Here is a 20,606-nt window from a genome sequence, read left to right on the forward strand (position 1 = left end):
TGCTAATCCTATAGGAGAGGTCCCAGCAGCACAGAGGATGTCAGGAGAGGAGGGTGCTAATCCTATAGGAGAAGTCCCAGCAGCACAGAGGATGTCAGGAGAGGAGGGTGCTGATCTTTTAGGAGATGGTCCCCCTCTTCCCCCCTTATAGATGGTCCCCCTCTTCCCCCCCTTATAGATGGTCCCCCTCCCCCCCCTTATACATGGTCCCCCTCTCCCCCCTCCCTTATAGATGGTCCCCCTCTTCCCTCTCCCCCTCCCTTATAGATGGTCACCCTCCCCCCCTTAAACATGGTCCCCCTCTTCCCCCCCCTTATAGACGGTCCCCCTCCCTTATAGATGGTCCCCCCCTTATAGATGGTCCCCCTCTTTCCCCCCTCCCTTATAGATGGCCCCCCCTTATAGATGGTCCCCCTCTTTCCCCCCTCCCTTATAGATGGTCCCCCTCTTTCCCCCCTCCCTTATAGATGGTCCCCTTCCCCCCCCCCCCTATAGATGGTCCCCCTCTTCCCTCTCCCCCTCCCTTATAGATGGTCCCCCCCCTTATAGATGGTCCCCCTCCCTTATAGATGGTCCCCCTCTTTCCCCCCTCCCTTATAGATGGTCCCCTTCCCCCCCCTATAGATAGTCCCCCTCTTCCCTCTCCCCCTCCCTTATAGATGGCCCCCCCCCCTTATAGATGGCCCCCCCCTTATAGATGGTCCCCCTCTTTCCCCCCTCCCTTATAGATGGCCCCCCCCTTATAGATGGTCCCCCTCTTTCCCCCCTCCCTTATAGATGGTCCCCTTCCCCCCCCTATAGATGGTCCCCCTCTTCCCTCTCCCTTATAGATCGTCCCCCTCCCTTATAGATGGTCCCCCTCTTTCCCCCCTCCCTTATAGATGGTCCCCCTTCCCCCCCCCTATAGATAGTCCCCCTCTTCCCTCTCCCCCTCCCTTATAGATCGTCCCCCCCCCCTTATAGATGGTCCCCCTCTTTCCCCCCTCCCTTATAGATGGTCCCCTTCTCCCCCCTATAGATAGTCCCCCTCTTCCCTCTCCCCCTCCCTTATAGATGGTTTCCCCTTATAGATGGTCCCCCTCTTTCCCCCCTCCCTTATAGATGGCCCCCCCCTTATAGATGGTCCCCCTCTTTCCCCCCTCCCTTATAGATGGTCCCCTTCCCCCCCCTATAGATGGTCCCCCTTTTCCCTCTCCCTTATAGATGGTCCCCCCCCCTTATAGATCGTCCCCCTCCCTTATAGATGGTCCCCCTCTTTCCCCCCTCCCTTATAGATGGTCCCCTTCCCCCCCCTATAGATAGTCCCCCTCTTCCCTCTCCCCCTCCCTTATAGATCGTCCCCCCCCCTTATAGATGGTCCCCCTCTTTCCCCCCTCCCTTATAGATGGTCCCCTTCTCCCCCCTATAGATAGTCCCCCCTCTTCCCTCTCCCCCTCCCTTATAGATGGTTTCCCCTTATAGATGGTCCCCCTCTTTCCCCCCTCCCTTATAGATGGTCCCCCTCTTTCCCCCCCTCCCTTATAGATGGTCCCCCTCTTTCCCCCCTCCCTTATAGATGGTCCCCCCTCTTTCCCCCCTCCCTTATAGATCGTCCCCCTCTTTCCCCCCCTCCCTTATAGATGGTCCCCCTCTCCCCCCCCCCCCCCCCCCCCCCCTGCACAGCAGATAAAACAAAAAACAGCACACAACTCACCTGCCCTCCGTTCCCCCCGTCGAGCCTCTCTGGTCTTGTCCCGGGTGATGCGCGGCTGCCGGAGGTGTCCCGTCCTGTCCCCGGCAGCGCGCGCATCACAGATCTCCCCATGCGCCTGTGGCTGTGACTTCCGGCGCACGGGGAGCTCTCTGATGCGCGCGCTGCCGGGGACAGGATGGGACACCTCCGGCAGCCGCGCATCACCCGGGGGACTAAAGGCTGCATTCCCACGTTCCGTGATCCTGACGGATCACGGACGTGGAATGCATGTACTGGAGCCCCCCCGCCCCCGGGCAGTATCTGTAATGAGATGCTGGGAGCGGGGGGGACTGTATTCATAAGCGCCGCACTGTAGTATCAGCACGGCGCGGCTGATTTAGTACAGCGCGGCGCTTATGAATACAGTCCCCCCCGCTCACAGCATCTCATTACAGATACTGCCCGGGGGCGGGGGGGCTCCAGTACATGGTACAGTCAGTGGCGGATTATAATGTGGGCGGCCGCCGAACCGCTCATATTATAATCTGCCACTGAATGCCGCCCCCATGGTGACAGCTAGTGGCGCCGCCTGAGGCAGACGATTCAGGTCGCCTCATGATTGCGGCGCCCCGGTGTATACTGTAGCCTGGGCTATGTTACATCCCCCGGTATAGAATATATCCCCTCCTGTATACTGTAGCCTGGGCTATGTTACATCCCCTGGTATAGAATATATCCCTCCTGTATACTGTGGCCTGGGCTATGTTACACCCCCGGTATAGTATATATCCCCTCCTGTATACTGTGGCCTGGGCTATGTTACACCCCCTGGTATAGAATATATCCCCTCCTGTATACTGTGGCCTGGGCTATGTTACATCCCCTGGTATAGAATATATCCCTCCTGTATACTGTGGCCTGGGCTATGTTACACCCCCCGGTATAGAATATATCCCCTCCTGTATACTGTGGCCTAGGCTATGCTACATCCCCTGGTATAGAATCAGGGGCGTAGCTAGGGGTTCAGCCTAGGGGGGGCGAGTGAGTCTGAGTGGGCCCCCAACCTATTATGTTACCCATAGGGAACCTCAGTAGACCCCAAACAAATAGAGATGTAAGTAAAGTGCAGACACATCCAGTGACTCACAGGTGATGTCTTCTCTGATGAGAGTGGGTCAGGTTTCCTTTTCTTTTTCATTGTGAAGACTCTTCTAACCACAAATCATCACAGCAGTATCTGCCAGACAAACATCTTCAGCACCTTACTTTTACAGCACCTTTAACCACCTCTATACAAACTCTCCATCATAGTGCCCTTAAACAGTAACAGAGACTTCTTTGAAGACCAATCTGTAGTCATTTTTCCTTTTCTGTGCTTCTCTCTATACTTAGATCCCTTCTTTATGCCTGTATCTGTAGTTAGGATCCATCATTGTGTCCTCATCTGTAGTAAGACATCCTCTTCATGCCCCATCTGTAGTTGTGTTCCCTCTCTTTGCCCTCTGTAGTTAGCCCCCCCCCCTTATGCCCTCAACACTAGTTGGGCCCCCACTTTGTGCCTCCATCTGCAGTTAGCCTCCCCCTTTGTGCTAAATAAATGGTACCCCTTTGTCCTAATGAACTGTACCACCGCCCCCCTGTATAAACTGTGCCTCTTATGAACTGTTTTTATATTAAATAGTGCCACTGTCCCCGTATTATACTGTGCCCACAATGTAGTTTGTCACTGCCTACCTAATAAACTATATTACTACTGCCCTCCAATGTACTGTACCACTGCCCCCTGTAATGTACCGTACCACTGTCCTCTCTCATGTACTGTACCACTGTCCTCTAATGTACTGTACCACTGTCCTCTAATGTACTGTACCACTGTCCTCTAATGTACTGTACCACTGTCCTTCTAATGTACTGTACCACTGTCCTCTAATGTACTGTACCACTGTCCTCTAATGTACTGTACCACTGTCCTCTAATGTGCTGTACTGTACCACTGTCCTCTAATGTGCTGTACCACTGTCCTCTAATGTACTGTACCACTGTCCCCTCTAATGTACTGTACCACTGTCATCTCTAATGTACTGTACCACTGTCCTCTCTAATGTACTGTACCACTGTCCTCTCTAATGTACTGCACCACTGTCCTCTAATGTACTGTACCACTGTCCTCTAATGTACTGTACTGTACCACTGTCCTCTAATGTACTGTACCACTGTCCCCTCTAATGTACTGTACCACTGTCATCTCTAATGTACTGTACCACTGTCCTCTCTAATGTACTGTACCACTGTCCTCTCTAATGTACTGTACCACTGTCCTCTCTAATGTACTGTACCACTGTCCTCTAATGTGCTGTACTGTACCACTGTCCTCTAATGTACTGTACCACTGTCCCCTCTAATGTACTTTACTACTGACCTCCTAAATCATTGTTTTCCAACCAGTGTCTCCTCAGCTGTTCCTTAACTACAACCTCCATTATGTCAGGACATGATGGGAGTTCTAGTCTTGTAGCGACTGAAGGGTCACATGTTGGAGAACACTATACTAAATAAACCTCCCTGCTAAATTATGGTTTCCCTACCAGTGGCAAAACTACAACTCCCATTGTACCCTGGTGGCAGGACATGATGAGAGTTTTAGTTTGGTAACAGCTCAGGAGCCACTGTTAGGAAGCAATCATTTAGGGGTACAGTTTATTTAGTAAAGTATTCTCCAACATGTGACCCTCCTGCTGTTCCTAAACTACAATCCCCACTATCTCCTGGCAGAAGGGCATGATGGGAGCTGTAGTTTTGTCACAGGTTTGAGAACACTACTAAATAAACTCTACCTATGTGTATACACTCCAGCCGGGATTCCTCAGAAGGCAGTACTACATAAGTTCCGTAGAAATCACGGCCATTGTTACAACGGCCATGATTACTACGGAACTTACTGTATGTAGTGTGAACATAGCCTTAAACACTAAGTTTTACTTATCTCTTCTTACATCACATTACATACACCCAGGGACACACACACACATCCCATGCACCCTGGACACACACATCCCATGCACCCAGGGACACACACACACATCCCATACACCCAGGGACACACACACATCCCATGCACCCAGGACACACACATCTCATGCACCCAGGACACACACACATCCCATGCACCCAGGGACACACACATCCCATGCACCCAGGACACACACATCTCATGCACCCAGGACACACACACATCCCATGCACCCAGGGACACACACATCCCATGCACCCAGGACACACACATCTCATGCACCCAGGACACACACACATCCCATGCACCCAGGGACACACACATCCCATGCACCCAGGACACACACATCCCATGCACCCAGGGACACACACACACATCCCATACACCCAGGAACACACACACATCCCATGCACCCAGGACACACACATCTCATGCACCCAGGACACACACACATCCCATGCACCCAGGGACACACACATCCCATGCACCCAGGGACACACACATCCCATGCACCCAGGACACACACATCTCATGCACCCAGGACACACACACATCCCATGCACCCAGGGACACACACATCCCATGCACCCAGGACACACACATCCCATGCACCCAGGACACACACATCCCATGCACCCAGGACACACACATCTCATGCACCCAGGACACACACATCCCATGCACCCAGGGACACACACATCCCATGCACCCAGGACACACACATCCCATGCACCCAGGGACACACACATCCCATGCACCCAGGGACACACACATCCCATGCACCCAGGACACACACACATCTCATGCACCCAGGACACACACACATCCCATGCACCCAGGACACACACACATCTCATGCACCCAGGACACACACATCTCATGCACCCAGGACACACACACACCCCATGCACCCAGGACACACACACATCCCATGCACCCAGGGACACACACACACATCCCATGCACCCAGGGACACACACATCCCATGCACCCAGGACACACACATCTCATGCACCCAGGGACACACACACACATCCCATGCACCCAGGGACACACACATCCCATGCACCCAGGACACACACACATCCCATGCACCCAGGACACACACATCTCATGCACCCAGGACACACACACACACATCCCATGCACCCAGGACACACACACATCCCATGCACCCAGGACACACACATCACATGCACCCAGGACACACACACATCCCATGCACCCAGGACACACACACATCCCATGCACCCAGGACACACACACATCCCATGCACCCAGGACACACACACATCCCATGCACCCAGGACACACACACATCCCATGCACCCAGGACACACAGCACTTACTGTAATTGCAGGGAAGCTCTGAGGGGGCCATGTGGTGCAGTTCTCTGATCTTCTCCTCACAGTCGGACTCTGGGCCCCTCCTCTTCTTCTGTCCCGACATCCAGGAGAGCAGGAAGCAGCCGGAGGAGGTAGTGAGGGAGCGGGGGAGGGGCCCGGGCTGTGATGAGGGGGTCCTGTCTGTGTCTCTTCTGCCCTGGTATAGAGTGAGGAGACACACAGACAGGAAGCTGCAGTGTCTGCCCTGAGTGCAGCGGCCGCTACTTCCGGGCAGCCTTAAAGTGGCAGAGCAGCCTAATTAACATTCGGCCTCTGCGGCCCTTAAGTGTACTGGGGGGGACCGGACCGGGGGGCCCCCAGCCTTGGTGGGCCCGGGGGCGACCGCCCCCTTTGCCCCCCTCTAATTTCGCTACTGTATAGAATATATCCCTCCTGTATACTGTGGCCTGGGCTATGTTACACCCAGTGGCGGATTAAATGTACCCTGGGCCCCGGGCTGTCCACCCAACCTGGGCCCCCCCCCCCAGTCAATTCGCCCACATTATAATCTGCTACTGCGCCTCCCCCCCCCCCCCCCCACTGTCCCCAATAAACACTTCCTGCCTCCCCTCCCTGCTGACCCCAATAAACATAATGTTTGGTCCCTTGCTGCTACCCCCAGTAAGCATTGCCCACCCCACCTCCACTGCCCCCAATAAACATATCGCCACCTCACCTGGTCCCCTGATGTTGCCCCCCCCCAAGGTCACAGCAGCACAGAGGGTGTCAGGAGAGGAGGGTGCTGATCTTATAGGAGAGGTCCAAGTAGCACAGAGGATGTCAGGAGAAGAGGGTGCTGATCTTATAGGAGAGGTGCCAGCAGCACAGAGGATGTCAGGAGAGGAGGGTGCTGATCTATAGGGGAGGTCCCAGCAGCACAGAGGATGTCAGGAGAGGAGGGTGCTAATCCTATAGGAGATAGTCCCCCTTTATAGATGGTCTCCCTCTTTCCCCCTTATAGATGGGCCCCCTCTTTCCCCCTTATAGATGGGCCCCCTCTTTCCCCCTTATAGATGGGCCCCCTCTTTCCCCCTTATAGATGGTCCCCCTCTTTCCCCCCTTATAGATGGTCCCCCTCTTTCCCCCCTTATAGATGGTCCCCCTCTTCCCTCTCCCCCCTTATAGCTGGTCCTCCTTTCCCCCCTTATAGCTGGTCCCCCTCTTTCCCCCCTTATAGATGGTCCCCCTCTTTCCCCCCTTATAGATGGTCCCCCTCTTTCCCCCCTTATAGCTGGTCCCCCTCCCCCTCCCTTATAGATGGTCCCCCTCTTTCCCCCCTTATAGCTGGTCCCCCTCCCTTATAGATGGTCCCCCTCTATAGATTGTCCCCCTCTGTCCCCCCGTATAGATGGCCCCCTCTTTCCCCCCTTATAGATGGTCCCCCTCTTTCCCCCTCTATACATGGTCCCCCTCTTTCCCCCCTTTATAGATGGTCCCCCTCTTCCCCCCTTATAGATGGTCCCCCTCTTTCACCCTCTATAGATGGTCCCCCTCTTTCCCCCTTATAGATGGTCCCCCTCTTTCACCCTCTATAGATGGTCCCCCTCTTTCCCCCTTATAGATGGTCCCCCTCTTTCACCCTCTATAGATGGTCCCCCTCTTTCCCCCTTTATAGATGGTCCCCCTCTTTCCCCCTTTATAGATGGTCCCCCTCTTTCCCCCTTTATAGATGGTCCCCCTCTTTCCCCCTTTATAGATGGTCCCCCTCTTCCCCCCCTTATAGATGGTCCCCCTCTTCCCCCTTTATAGATGGTCCCCCTCTTTCCCCCTTTATAGATGGTCCCCCTCTTTCCCCCTTTATAGATGGTCCCCCTCTTTCCCCCTTTATAGATGGTCCCCCTCTTTCCCCCTTTATAGATGGTCCCCCTCTTTCCCCCTTTATAGATGGTCCCCCTCTTTCCCCCTTATAGATGGTCCCCCCTCTTTCCCCCCTTATAGATGGTCCCCCTCTTTCCCCCCTTATCAGGGGTGATTCTAGCCTCTCTGCTGCCCGAGGCGAACTATAGAATGACGCCCCCCCCCCCCCCCCCCCCCGGTCAATCCGCCCACATTATAATCCACTACTGCCCCCCACCCCCCCCCCCCCCCACTGCTGTCCCCAATAAACATAATGTTTGGTCCCTTGCTGCACAGAGGATGTCAGGAGAGGAGGGGGCTGACTTTATAGGAGAGGTCCCAGCAGCACAGAGGATGTCAGGAGAGGAGGGGGCTAATCCTATAGGAGAGGTCCCAGCAGCACAGAGGATGTCAGGAGATGAGGGTGCTAATCCTATAGGAGAGGTCCCAGCAGCACAGAGGATGTCAGGAGAGGAGGGTGCTAATCCTATAGGAGAAGTCCCAGCAGCACAGAGGATGTCAGGAGAGGAGGGTGCTGATCTTTTAGGAGATGGTCCCCCTCTTCCCCCCTTATAGATGGTCCCCCTCTTCCCCCCCTTATAGATGGTCCCCTCTCCCTTATAGATGGTCCCCCTCTCCCCCCCTTATAGATGGTCCCCCTCTCCCCCCTCCCTTATAGATGGTCCCCCTCTCCCCCCTCCCTTATAGATGGTCCCCCTCTCCCCCCTCCCTTATAGTTGGTCCCCCTCTTCCCTCTCTCCCCCCCCTTATAGATGGTCCCCCTCTCCCCCCCCCCTTATAGATGGTCCCCCTCTCCCCCCCCCCTTATAGATGGTCCCCCTCTTCCCTCTCCCCCCCTTATAGATGGTCCCCCTCTTTCCCCCCTCCCTTATAGATGGTCCCCTTCCCCCCCTATAGATGGTCCCCCTCTTCCCTCTCTTCCTCCCTTATAGATGGCCCCCCCCCTTATAGATCGTCCCCCTCTTTCCCCCCTCCCTTATAGATCGTCCCCTCTTTCCCCCCTCCCTTATAGATGGTCCCCCTCTTTCCCCCCTCCCTTATAGATGGTCCCCCTCTTTCCCCCCTCCCTTATAGATGGTCCCCTTCCCCCCCTACCTTATAGATGGTCCCCCTCTTTCCCCCCTCCCTTATAGATGGTCCCCTTCCCCCCCTACCTTATAGATGGTCCCCCTCTTTCCCCCCTCCCTTATAGATGGTCCCCTTCCCCCCCCTATAGATAGTCCCCCTCTTCCCTCTCCCCCTCCCTTATAGATGGTCCCCCCCCTTATAGATGGTCCCCCCTTATAGATCGTCCCCCTCTTTCCACCCTACCTTATAGATGGTCCCCCTCTCCCCCCCCCCCCCTGCACAGCAGATAAAACAAAAACAAAAAACAGCACACAACTCACCTACCCTCCGTTCCCCCGTCGAGCCTCTCTGGTCTGGTCCCGGCTGATGTGCGGCTGCCCGGGGTGTCCCGTCCTGTCCCCGGCAGCGCGCGCATCACAGAGCTCCCCGTGCGCCTGTGACTTCCGGCGCACAGGGAGCTCTCTGATGCGTGCGCTGCCGGGGACAGGACGGGACACCCCCGGCAGCCGCACATCACCCGGGGGACTAAGGCTGCATTCCCACGTTCCGTGATCCGTCTGCATGTACTGGAGCCCCCCCCGCGCCCGGGCAGTATCTGTAATGAGATGCTGTGAGCGGGGGGGACTGTATTCATAAGCGCCGCGCTGTAGTATCAGCACGGCGCGGCTGATTTAGTACAGCGGGGCGCTTATGAATACAGTCTCCCCCGCTCACAGCATCTCATTACAGATACTGCCCGGGCGCGGGGGGACTCCAGTACATGGTACAATCAGTGGCGGATTATAATGTGGGCGGCCGCCCGAACCGCCCATATTATAATCTGCCACTGAATGCCGCCAGAGCCGTTTTAATACATTGGTGGGCCCAGTGCACAGCCCTCAAGAGTGGCCCCCCCCCTTACCTTTCTGCACATTGTATAATGTACTGAATTTGCCCCCACACTGTATCAAGAGCCCCAATACATACAGTAGTTACCTTATAACACTATTTCCACCATTCAGTGATTACATATTACATAAAAACTGCACTAAACAAAACAGAAAGATATCACCATTGATACCATTACATAATACCGCCATACCATGACCCCTAACACTACAATCCTATAACAGAGTGCAGTTACATCCAGTGACTCACCGGGGGTGTTTTCTCCAATCAGAGTCTGTCACCTTTTCTTTTTCTCTCCATCCAGCCTGGGCCACCTTGAAGTCTTCTCCTGGCTGTGAATCTTCTCTCCAGAATCTGCCAGACAAATATTTTAGGCTCCAACACATCCAGTAGTTAGGTCCCTTGTACCCCTATACAGTAGTTACACCCCTCTGTACTCCTACATAGTTACACCCCTCTGTGCCTCCATAGTTTTAAGGTGTCCCTGTAGTATATAGACCCTCATGTGCTCCTCCAGTTATATACAGCCCTCCTGTGCGCTCCCCTATTAGTATATAGCCCCCCTGTGCACTCTCCCACAATAGTATATAGCCCCCCTGTGCTCTCCCACAATAGTATATAGCCCCCCTGTGCTCTCCCCCAATAGTATATAGTCCCCCTGTGCTCTCCAATAGTATATAGACCCCTATGCTCCTCCCACAATAGTATATAGCCCCCCTGTGCTCTCCCCCAATAGTATATAGCCCCCCTGTGCTCCCCCCAATAGTATATAGCCCCCTGTGCTCTCCCCAATAGTATATAGCCCCCCTGTGCTCTCCATAATATATAGCCCCCCTGTGCTCTCCCCCATAGTATATAGACCCCTGTGCTCCTCAATATGATATAGCTCCCTGTGCTCACCAATAGTATATACCTCCCCTGTGCTCCCCAATAGTATATAGTCCCCTGTGCTCCCCAATAGTATATAGCTCCCCAGTGCTCCCCCATAGTATATATTCCCCTGTGCTCCCCCATAGTATATAGCCCCTCTGTGCTCCCCAGTAGTATATAGCCCCCTGTGCTCCCCAGTAGTATATAGCCCCCTGTGCTCCCCAGTAGTATATAGCTCCCCTGTGCTCCCCAGTAGTATATAGCTCCCCTGTGCTCCCCAGTAGTATATAGCTCCCCTGTGCTCCCCCATAGTATATAGCTCCCCTGTGCTCCCCCATAGTATATAGCCCCCTGTGCTCCCCCATAGTATATAGCCCCCCTGTGCTCCCCCATAGTATATAGCCCCCTGTGCTCCCCCATAGTATATAGATTCCCTGTGCTCCCCATAGTATATAGACCCCTGTGCTCCCCAGTAGTATATAGTCCCCTGTGCTCTCCCATAGTATATAGGTCCCCTGTGCTCCCCATAGTATATAGCTCCCCTGTGCTCCCCCATAGTATATAGCCCCCTGTGCTCCCCCATAGTATATAGCTCCCCTGTGCTCCCCCATAGTATATAGCCCCCTAAGCTCCCCCATTGTATAAAGCTCCCTGTGCTCCCCAGTAGTATATAGCCCCCTGTGCTCCCCAGTAGTATATAGCTCCCTGTGCTCCCCCACAGTATATAGCTCCCCTGTGCTCCCCCATAGTATATAGCCCCCTGTGCTCCCCCATAGTAAATAGCCCCCTGTGCTCCCCAGTAGTATATAGCCCCCTGTGCTCCCCAGTAGTATATAGCTCCCCTGTGCTCCCCAGTAGTATATAGCTCCCCTGTGCTCCCCAGTAGTATATAGCCCCTGTGCTCCCCCATAGTATATAGCTCCCCTGTGCTCCCCCATAGTATATATTCCCCTGTGCTCCCCCATAGTATATAGACCCCTGTGCTCCCCAGTAGTATATAGCCCCTTGTGCTCCCCCATAGTATATAGCTTCCCTGTGCTCCCCATAGTATATAGCTCCCCTGTGCTCCCCCATAGTATATAGCCTCCTGTGCTCCCCCATAGTATATAGCCCCCTGTGCTCCCCCATAGTATATAGCCCCCCTGTGCTCCCCCATAGTATATAGCTCCCTGTGCTCCCCAGTAGTATATAGCCCCCTGTGCTCCCCCATAGTATATAGCCCCCTGTCCTCCCTATAGTATATAGCCCCGTCCTCCCCCATAGTATATAGCCCCCTGTGCCCCCCCATAGTATATAGCCCCCTGTGCCCCCCCTAAACCCCCCCCCCCCCCCGTAGTATATAGCTCCCCCTCCCATATAACATTGAAAAAAACAAACACTGTTACTCACCTAGGTCCACGCGTTCCTCTTCTCTTCCCTCCTGTGGCCGCACTTCCTGCAGTCACAAGAGGCTGCACTCCCCTTACCCTCGCGCCGACGCTCCAGTGACGTCGGCCGCTAGAGGGAGAGTGCGGCCTCTTGTGACCGCAGGAAGTGCGGCCACAAGAGTGACTGACAGGGAGGGAGCCAATGGCTCTCTCTCTGTCAGTGTCGCTGCTGCTGCAGCGCTGAAGCGCCGCAGCAGCGGCGGACGGGGGCAGCGGCAGACGGGGGGGCCCTGCAGGGGGCGCCATGGAGGGGTAAGTAGATTACCCATCCATGGCGCTCCCCCCTGACAGGCTGGTGGCCGGAGCCCTGTGCGACCGCATTGGTCGCACATAGCAACGGCCGGCCTGCTCGGGGGGGGGGCCCCTTTAACCAGTGGGCCCGGTGCACGTGCACCATGTGCCCTCTGGTTAAAGCGGCCCCGAATGCCGCCCCCATGAAGATAGCTGGTGGCGCCGCCTGAGGCAGACGACTCAGGTCGCCTCATCATTGCGGCGCCCCTGCCCCTTATAGCTGGTACCCCTCTTCCCCCCCCCTTATAGCTGGTCCCCCTCTTCCCCCCCCCCTTATAGCTGGTCCACCTCTCCCCCCCCCCCTTATAGCTGGTCCCCCTCTCCCCCCCCCCCCCCCCCCTTATAGCTGGTCCCCCTCTCCCCCCCCCTTATAGCTGGTCCCCCTCTTCCCCCCCCCCCTTATAGATGGTCCCCCTCTTCTCCCCTTTATAGAAGCCCCCCCAGTCAGTAAATAACACACAAATAACAAAATATAACTCACCTACCCTGCGTTCCCCCGTCGATCCTCTCTCCGTCTGCAGTCTCCGGCTGATGCGCGGCTGCCGGGGGTGTCCCGTCCTCTCCCCGGCAGCGCGCGCATCACACAGCTCCTAGTGCCGCCTGGGCCCTGACTTCCGGTACGTGCGCTCCCAGTACCGGAAGTCAGGGCCCCAGGCGGCACTAGGAGCTGTGTGATGCGCGCGCTGCCGGGGAGAGGACGGGACACCCCCGGCAGCCGCGCATCAGCCGGAGACTCTTGTGACCACAAGCGAAACAATGCTTGCGGTCACAAGAGTGCAGTGGTGAGGGGGCCTCCCGGGCTATGTTACACCCCCCTGGTATAGAATATATCCCTCCTGTATACTGTGGCCTGGGCTATGTTATACCCCCTGGTATAGAATATATCCCTCCTGTATACTGTGGCCTGGGCTATGTTACACCCCCTGGTATAGAATATATCCCCTCCTGTATACTGTGGCCTGGGCTATGTTACATCCCCCGGTATAGAATATATCCCCTCCTGTATACTGTGGCCTGGGCTATGTTACACCCCCCGGTATAGAATATATCCCCTCCTGTATACTGTGGCCTGGGCTATGTTACACCCCCCGGTATATAATATATCCCCTCCTGTATACTGTGGCCTGGGCTATGTTATACCCCCTGGTATAGAATATATCCCTCCTGTATACTGTGGCCTGGGCTATGTTACACCCCCTGGTATAGAATATATCCCCTCCTGTATACTGTGGCCTGGGCTATGTTACATCCCCGGTATAGAATATATCCCTCCTGTATACTGTGGCCTGGGCTATGTTACACCCCCTGGTATGGTATATATCCCTCCTGTATACTGTGGCCTGGGCTATGTTACATCCCCTGGTATAGTATATATCCCCTCCTGTATACTGTGGCCTGGGCTATGTTACACCCCCCGGTATAGAATATATCCCCTCCTGTATACTGTAGCCTGGGCTATGTTACACCCCCGGGATAGTATATATCCCCTCCTGTATACTGTAGCCTGGGCTATGTTACACCCCCGGTATAGAATATATCCCTCCTGTATACTGTAGCCTGGGCTATGTTACACCCCCCGGTATAGAATATATCCCCTCCTGTATACTGTGGCCTGGGCTATGTTACACCCCCCGGTATAGAATATATCCCCTCCTGTATACTGTGGCCTGGGCTATGTTACATCCCCCGGTATAGAATATATCCCTCCTGTATACTGTAGCCTGGGCTATGTTACACCCCCTGGTATAGAATATATCCCCTCCTGTATACTGTGGCCTGGGCTATGTTACATCCCCCGGTATAGAATATATCCCCTCCTGTATACTGTGGCCTGGGCTATGTTACACCCCCCTGGTATAGTATATATCCCTCCTGTATACTGTGGCCTGGGCTATGTTACACCCCCCGGTATAGAATATGTCCCCTCCTGTATACTGTGGCCTGGGCTATGTTACATCCCTGGTATAGAATATATCCCCTCCTGTATACTGTGGCCTGGGCTATGTTACATCCCCCGGTATAGTATATATCCCCTCCTGTATACTGTAGCCTGGGCTATGTTACACCCCCGGTATAGTATATATCCCCTCCTGTATACTGTAGCCTGGGCTATGTTACATCCCCCAGTATAGTATATATCCCCTCCTGTATACTGTAGCCTGGGCTATGTTACATCCCCCGGTATAGTATATATCCCCTCCTGTATACTGTAGCCTGGGCTATGTTACATCCCCTGGTATAGTATATATCCCTCCTGTATACTGTGGCCTGGGCTATGTTACACCCCCTGGTATAGAATATATCCCCTCCTGTATACTGTGGTCTGGGCTATGTTACACCCCCCGGTATAGAATATATCCCCTCCTGTATACTGTGGCCTGGGCTATGTTACATCCCCTGGTATAGAATATATCCCCTCCTGTATACTGTGGCCTGGGCTATGTTACACCCCCGGTATAGAATATATCCCTCCTGTATACTGTGGCCTGGGCTATGTTACATCCCCTGGTATAGTATATATCCCCTCCTGTATACTGTGGCCTGGGCTATGTTACACCCCCTGGTATAGAATATATCCCTCCTGTATACTGTGGCCTGGGCTATGTTACACCCCCTGGTATAGAATATATCCCTCCTGTATACTGTGGCCTGGGCTATGTTACATCCCCTGGTATAGAATATATCCCCTCCTGTATACTGTAGCCTGGGCTATCTTACACCCCCTGGTATAGAATATATCCCTCCTGTATACTGTGGCCTGGGCTATGTTACACCCCCCAGTATAGTATATATCCCTCCTGTATACTGTAGCCAGGGCTATGTTACACCCCCTGGTATAGTATATATCCCTCCTGTATACTGTAGCCTGAGCTATGTTACACCCCCTGGTATAGTATATATCCCCTCCTGTATACTGTGGCCTGGGCTATGTTACACCCCCTGGTATAGTATATATCCCTCCTGTATACTGTGGCCTAGGCTATGTTACATCCCCCGGTATAGAATATATCCCCTCCTGTATACTGTGGCCTGGGCTATGTTACATCCCCTGGTATAGAATATATCCCCTCCTGTATACTGTGGCCTGGGCTATGTTACACCCCCTGGTATAGTATATATCCCCTCCTGTATACTGTGGCCTGGGCTATGTTACACCCCCGGTATAGTATATATCCCCTCCTGTATACTGTGGCCTGGGCTATGTTACACCCCCTGGTATAGTATATATCCCCTCCTGTATACTGTGGCCTGGGCTATGTTACACCCCCCGGTATAGTATATATCCCCTCCTGTATACTGTGGCCTGGGCTATGTTACACCCCCTGGTATAGTATATATCCCCTCCTGTATACTGTGGCCTGGGCTATGTTACACCCCCTGGTATAGTATATATCCCCTCCTGTATACTGTGGCCTGGGCTATGTTACACCCCCCCGGTATAGAATATATCCCTCCTGTATACTGTAGCCTGGGCTATGTTACACCCCTTGGTATAGAATATATCCCCTCCTGTATACTGTGGCCTGGGCTATGTTACATCCCCTGGTATAGAATATATCCCCTCCTGTATACTGTGGCCTGGGCTATGTTACACCCCCTGGTATAGTATATATCCCCTCCTGTATACTGTGGCCTGGGCTATGTTACATCCCCTGGTATAGAATATATCCCCTCCTGTATACTCTGGCCTGGGCTATGTTACACCCCCCTGTATAGTATATATCCCTCCTGTATACTGTGGCCTGGGCTATGTTACACCCCCTGGTATAGTATATATCCCCTCCTGTATACTGTGGTCTGGGCTATGTTACACCCCCTGGTATATAATATATCCCCTCCTGTATACTGTAGCCTGGGCTATGTTACACCCCCCGGTATAGTATATATCCCTCCTGTATACTGTAGCCTGGGCTATGTTACACCCCCGGTATAGTATATATCCCCTCCTGTATACTGTGGCCTGGGCTATGTTACACCCCCGGTATAGAATATATCCCCTCCTGTATACTGTGGCCTGGGCTATGTTACACCCCCGGTATAGAATATATCCCCTCCTGTATACTGTGGCCTGGGCTATGTTACACCCCCTGGTATAGTATATATCCCCTCCTGTATACTGTGGCCTGGGCTATGTTTCCCCCCCCCGGTATAGAATATATCCCCTCCTGTATACTGTGGCCTGGGCTATGTTACATCCCCCGGTATAGTATATATCCCCTCCTGTATACTGTGGCCTGGGCTATGTTTCCCCCCCCCGGTATAGAATATATCCCTCCTGTATACTGTGGCCTAGGCTATGTTACACCCCCTGGTATATAATATATCCCCTCCTGTATACTGTAGCCTAGGCTATGTTACACCCCCTGGTATATAATATATCCCCACCTGTATACTGTAGCCTGGGCCAGAAATAAGAAAACCAGTGATAACTTGGAGGGATATAGTCTGGCAGGGTATATTGCGGCCTGGGCTAGACTGTCCCCAGGTTTATAGTATAGCCTAGCCTATATTACACCCCTGCAGGGCTGGCCTTAGGGGTGCACTGACAGGGCACTGTGCACTCCCAGCAGGAAGGGGGCGCCACCTGCGTCCCCCTGAGGCCATATATCGCCGGCACAGCAGCCTTGCTGAGTGTCAGCAAGGAGAAGCCTTCTCTCCCCCAGACATGTGACTGCAGCCTGGCTCCGCCCCCACAGCATCTCCCGCCTCACAGATGCCCATAACCCCGCCCCCTCTCCCACCGGACAGAGACATCAGCAATGTGATCCTCTGCTCTACCTCCTCCTCATGGGCAGAGACATCATCCACTGATCCTTCTGTGTGAGTATATGTATGTATTTGTCTGTGTGTTAGTGGAGTGTGTGTTAGTGCTCTGTGTGGTGTGTGTGGAATACAATAACAACTCCCAGCATGCTCCTGTGTGGTGTGAATATTCTGCAAAGGGCGCCATCTACCCTAAGGCCAGCCCTGCACTCCTGGGTATGAGAATATATGCCCTGGTGTATACTGTTGCCTGGGCCAGGGGTGAGAAAACCAGTGAAGTAATAACATTATGGCCCGGAGAGATATAGCCTGGCCTAGGATGTTTTACACCCCCAGGTATATAGTTTATCCCCGGGGTATACTGTGGCCTGGTTCAACATTAGATGGATATATTCTGGCCTGGATGGGTGTACTCTGGTCTTGGCTATTTTACACACCTGGTAGAGTTTGGCCTAGGCTATTTTATACCCCGGGGTATATTCTGCCCTGGGGGGGGGGGGGGGGTATAGTTTGGCCTAGGCTATGTTACACCCCAGGGTATAGTTTGGCCTAGGCTATTTTATACAGCGGGGTATACTCTGGCCTAGGCTATTTTATACAGCGGGGTATACCCTGGCCTAGGCCATTTTATACAGCGGGGTATATTCTGCCCTGGGGGCGTATAGTTTGGCCTAGGCTTTTTTATACAGCGGGGTATACTCTGGCCTAGGCCATTTTATACCCCGGGGTATATTCTGCCCTGGGGGGTATAGTTTGGCCTAGGCTATTTTATACCGGGTATAATCTGGACGGGGGTTAAACTGGCCTATTACACCCGGAACGTTATCAGCAAAATTGTGCTGATTTGTTCCCTTTAAATATGTTAGAGGACTAAATAAGTGTCAGGAGGGAAGAGGAGACAGTGAGAGGGGAGAGCAGAAGGCTCCTATATGGCTCCTTTGTCTTCATACATTTTGTTTTTTTCCCCTTGGTTCAGGGGCGTAGCTAGGGGTTCAGCCTAGGGGGGGCGAGGGAGTCTCAGTGGGCCCCCAACCGATTATGTTACCCATAGGGAACCTCAATAGATGACAATGCTTTCCGAATAATAAAGGGTATTTTCTACTTCATTATTCATAGTGAACAGGGACTGAGACCAGTGGGAAAGACTTTCTACATTTCACATATATAACTATGTAAAAATTACAGGGGTTATCCAGGATTGAAAAACGTAGCTGCCTTTTTCCAGAAACAGCGCCACTCTCCTCCAAAGCTTGGATGTGGTAGTGCAGCTCAGTTCCACTAAAAGACAATGGAACCAAGTTGTAGTACCACACACAACATAGAGGAAGCTGTGGCGCTGTTTCTGTTTTCTAATTAGCCATCCATCCGTTCTATCTCTTTATCTCATATTTATCTGTCTAATATCTATTGGGCAGCATGAGGACTACACCATAGCTGATGGTCAGTGACACCTGAAGGCTATACACGCAGTACCAATAGAGTAAATGTATAGTACAAATGCCGGGTAATAACAATAAATAGTCCCATGCAGTCTAAGGCAACTATACTAAATAACCAATATACAAAAAAGCCAGACTACTGCAACATAACTAAATGGAATAATGACTTTACTAATTCATAAAAACAGTAAATATATAGGAGAAATCAGCCATGATAGTAATGGTGTACAGGGTATATGAGAGCAGACAACTTATGCCTCCATGTAGTATTTAGACCCAATTTTAGCCCTCATATAGTTCGTAGGGTTCCTCTGTGCTCTCATATAATAAAAAGGCCACATCTATACACTAACACGGTAGATTATCCCCCCTTGTTCCTCCATAGATATACCCTCCCTGTGCACCCCCATATAGTAGTCAGGCCCCTCTGTACCTTCATATTGAAATGCAGCTTCTCTGTGCACCCATATAGCAGTTAGGCCTCTGTGCCCCAATATAGTTATTATTTCCCTCTGTTTCTTTGTAGTAGTAGTCAGGACCCTCTGTGCCTTCATATAGAAGTTATACTCCCCTCTGTGCATCTATCTAGTATTTAGACCTCTCTGTACAGGCAATCCCCCCCCCCCCCAAAGGTAGTATCCTTCATATATGCATCCTATCCTGCACCATCTCATGTAGGTAATCCCCCTGGTATGTATTCCCCATGCAGCCACCACCTTCCCCAGCAGTAATCTCCTTGGTAATCCTCCTGGGGGTTAGACACCCCCATTACTGTGAGTAGACTGCACCTCCAGATTAGTTACCCCCTCTTCAGTTAGCCAGCACATTCCATCCCCCATAGATGACATCCTTCCCAGAAGTTAGCCCCACCCACCTCGATAGGTCTCCTTCTTTATAACTAAGGGGAAAAAAGCCATACTTACCTCTGTGAGCGCACGAGTGACATCACCCATGTCCCTCAGCTCTAAGGGAGGGAACGGCCTCTTGTGGTCACAACAGTGATTGGCAGGGTGGAGAGCCAATGCTCTCCTCCCCTTGTCAATCACCCTGCTGCATTCAACTGTATGTTCTCCTAGCATAGAAGCGCATACAGCTAAATGGTCAGACACAACATTCGGTAGCCGTTTGGGCCCCCCAGGAGCATTGGTTGCTGGCCAGGGGCCACCTACAGCCAATAGACATTTGTTAAGTCTGTCTGCAAAAGCAATAGCTTTTGCAGATAGCATTAACTGGCAAAATCTTCAGCCGCCCCCTCTGCCCCCACCAAATTACGCTACTGCCTTGGTTTCTCATACATTGTGACTTTCTTTCAGATCCGGTGTCGGAGCTTCTCCTGAATGTTTCCTGTCTTCTGGGCGGTGGAGCCGACATCTTCTGCAGGACCATCAATGGGAGCGACCCCTGGTTTTCCATTATAGTAAATGGAGATGTGATACTGGAAAACGCTACCTCATCCAGTATTATGGGGAATGTCAGGGAGGTTCATGTTACTGTACCCCGGCCTGGACCGTGGGACATTACATGTTCTGTGAGGAACCGGGTCAGTGACCGTGAGATCAGCAAAACGGGAGAGAAGTGTCCAGGTGAGTGTCTCCTGCTCCAAATGAGCTCTCTTGCTCCAGCTGACTGTCTCTTGTTCCAGGTGACTGTCTCCTGCTCCAGGTGAGCGTCTCTTGCTCCAGGTGAGCGTCTGCTGCTCCAGGTGACTGTCTCCTGCTCCAGGTGACTGTCTCCTGCTCCAGGTGAGCGTCTGCTGCTCCAGGTGACTGTCTCCTGCTCCAGGTGAGCGTCTGCTGCTCCAGGTGACTGTCTCCTGCACCAGGTGACTGTCTCCTGCACCAGGTGACTGTCTCCTGCACCAGGTGACTGTCTCCTGCTCCAGGTGAGCGTCTGCTGCTCCAGGTGACTGTCTCCTTCACCAGGTGACTGTCTCCT

The 20,606-nt window shown here is 53.0% G+C and overlaps 1 protein-coding gene across 1 annotated transcript in view; it reads left to right on the top strand.

Moving 5' to 3' along the window:
• LOC138767448 (uncharacterized) overlaps positions 1-20,606 on the top strand; it is a 134,097-nt gene that overhangs the window by 68,740 nt on the left and 44,751 nt on the right. The window contains exon 3 of the mRNA XM_069944950.1: positions 19,985-20,254. Within this exon, the coding sequence (XP_069801051.1) occupies positions 19,985-20,254 (270 nt within the window). The remainder of the gene's footprint in view (positions 1-19,984; positions 20,255-20,606) is intronic.

Source organism: Dendropsophus ebraccatus, chromosome 11 (genome assembly GCF_027789765.1).
Source record: "Dendropsophus ebraccatus isolate aDenEbr1 chromosome 11, aDenEbr1.pat, whole genome shotgun sequence".
NCBI lineage: Eukaryota > Metazoa > Chordata > Amphibia > Anura > Hylidae > Dendropsophus > Dendropsophus ebraccatus.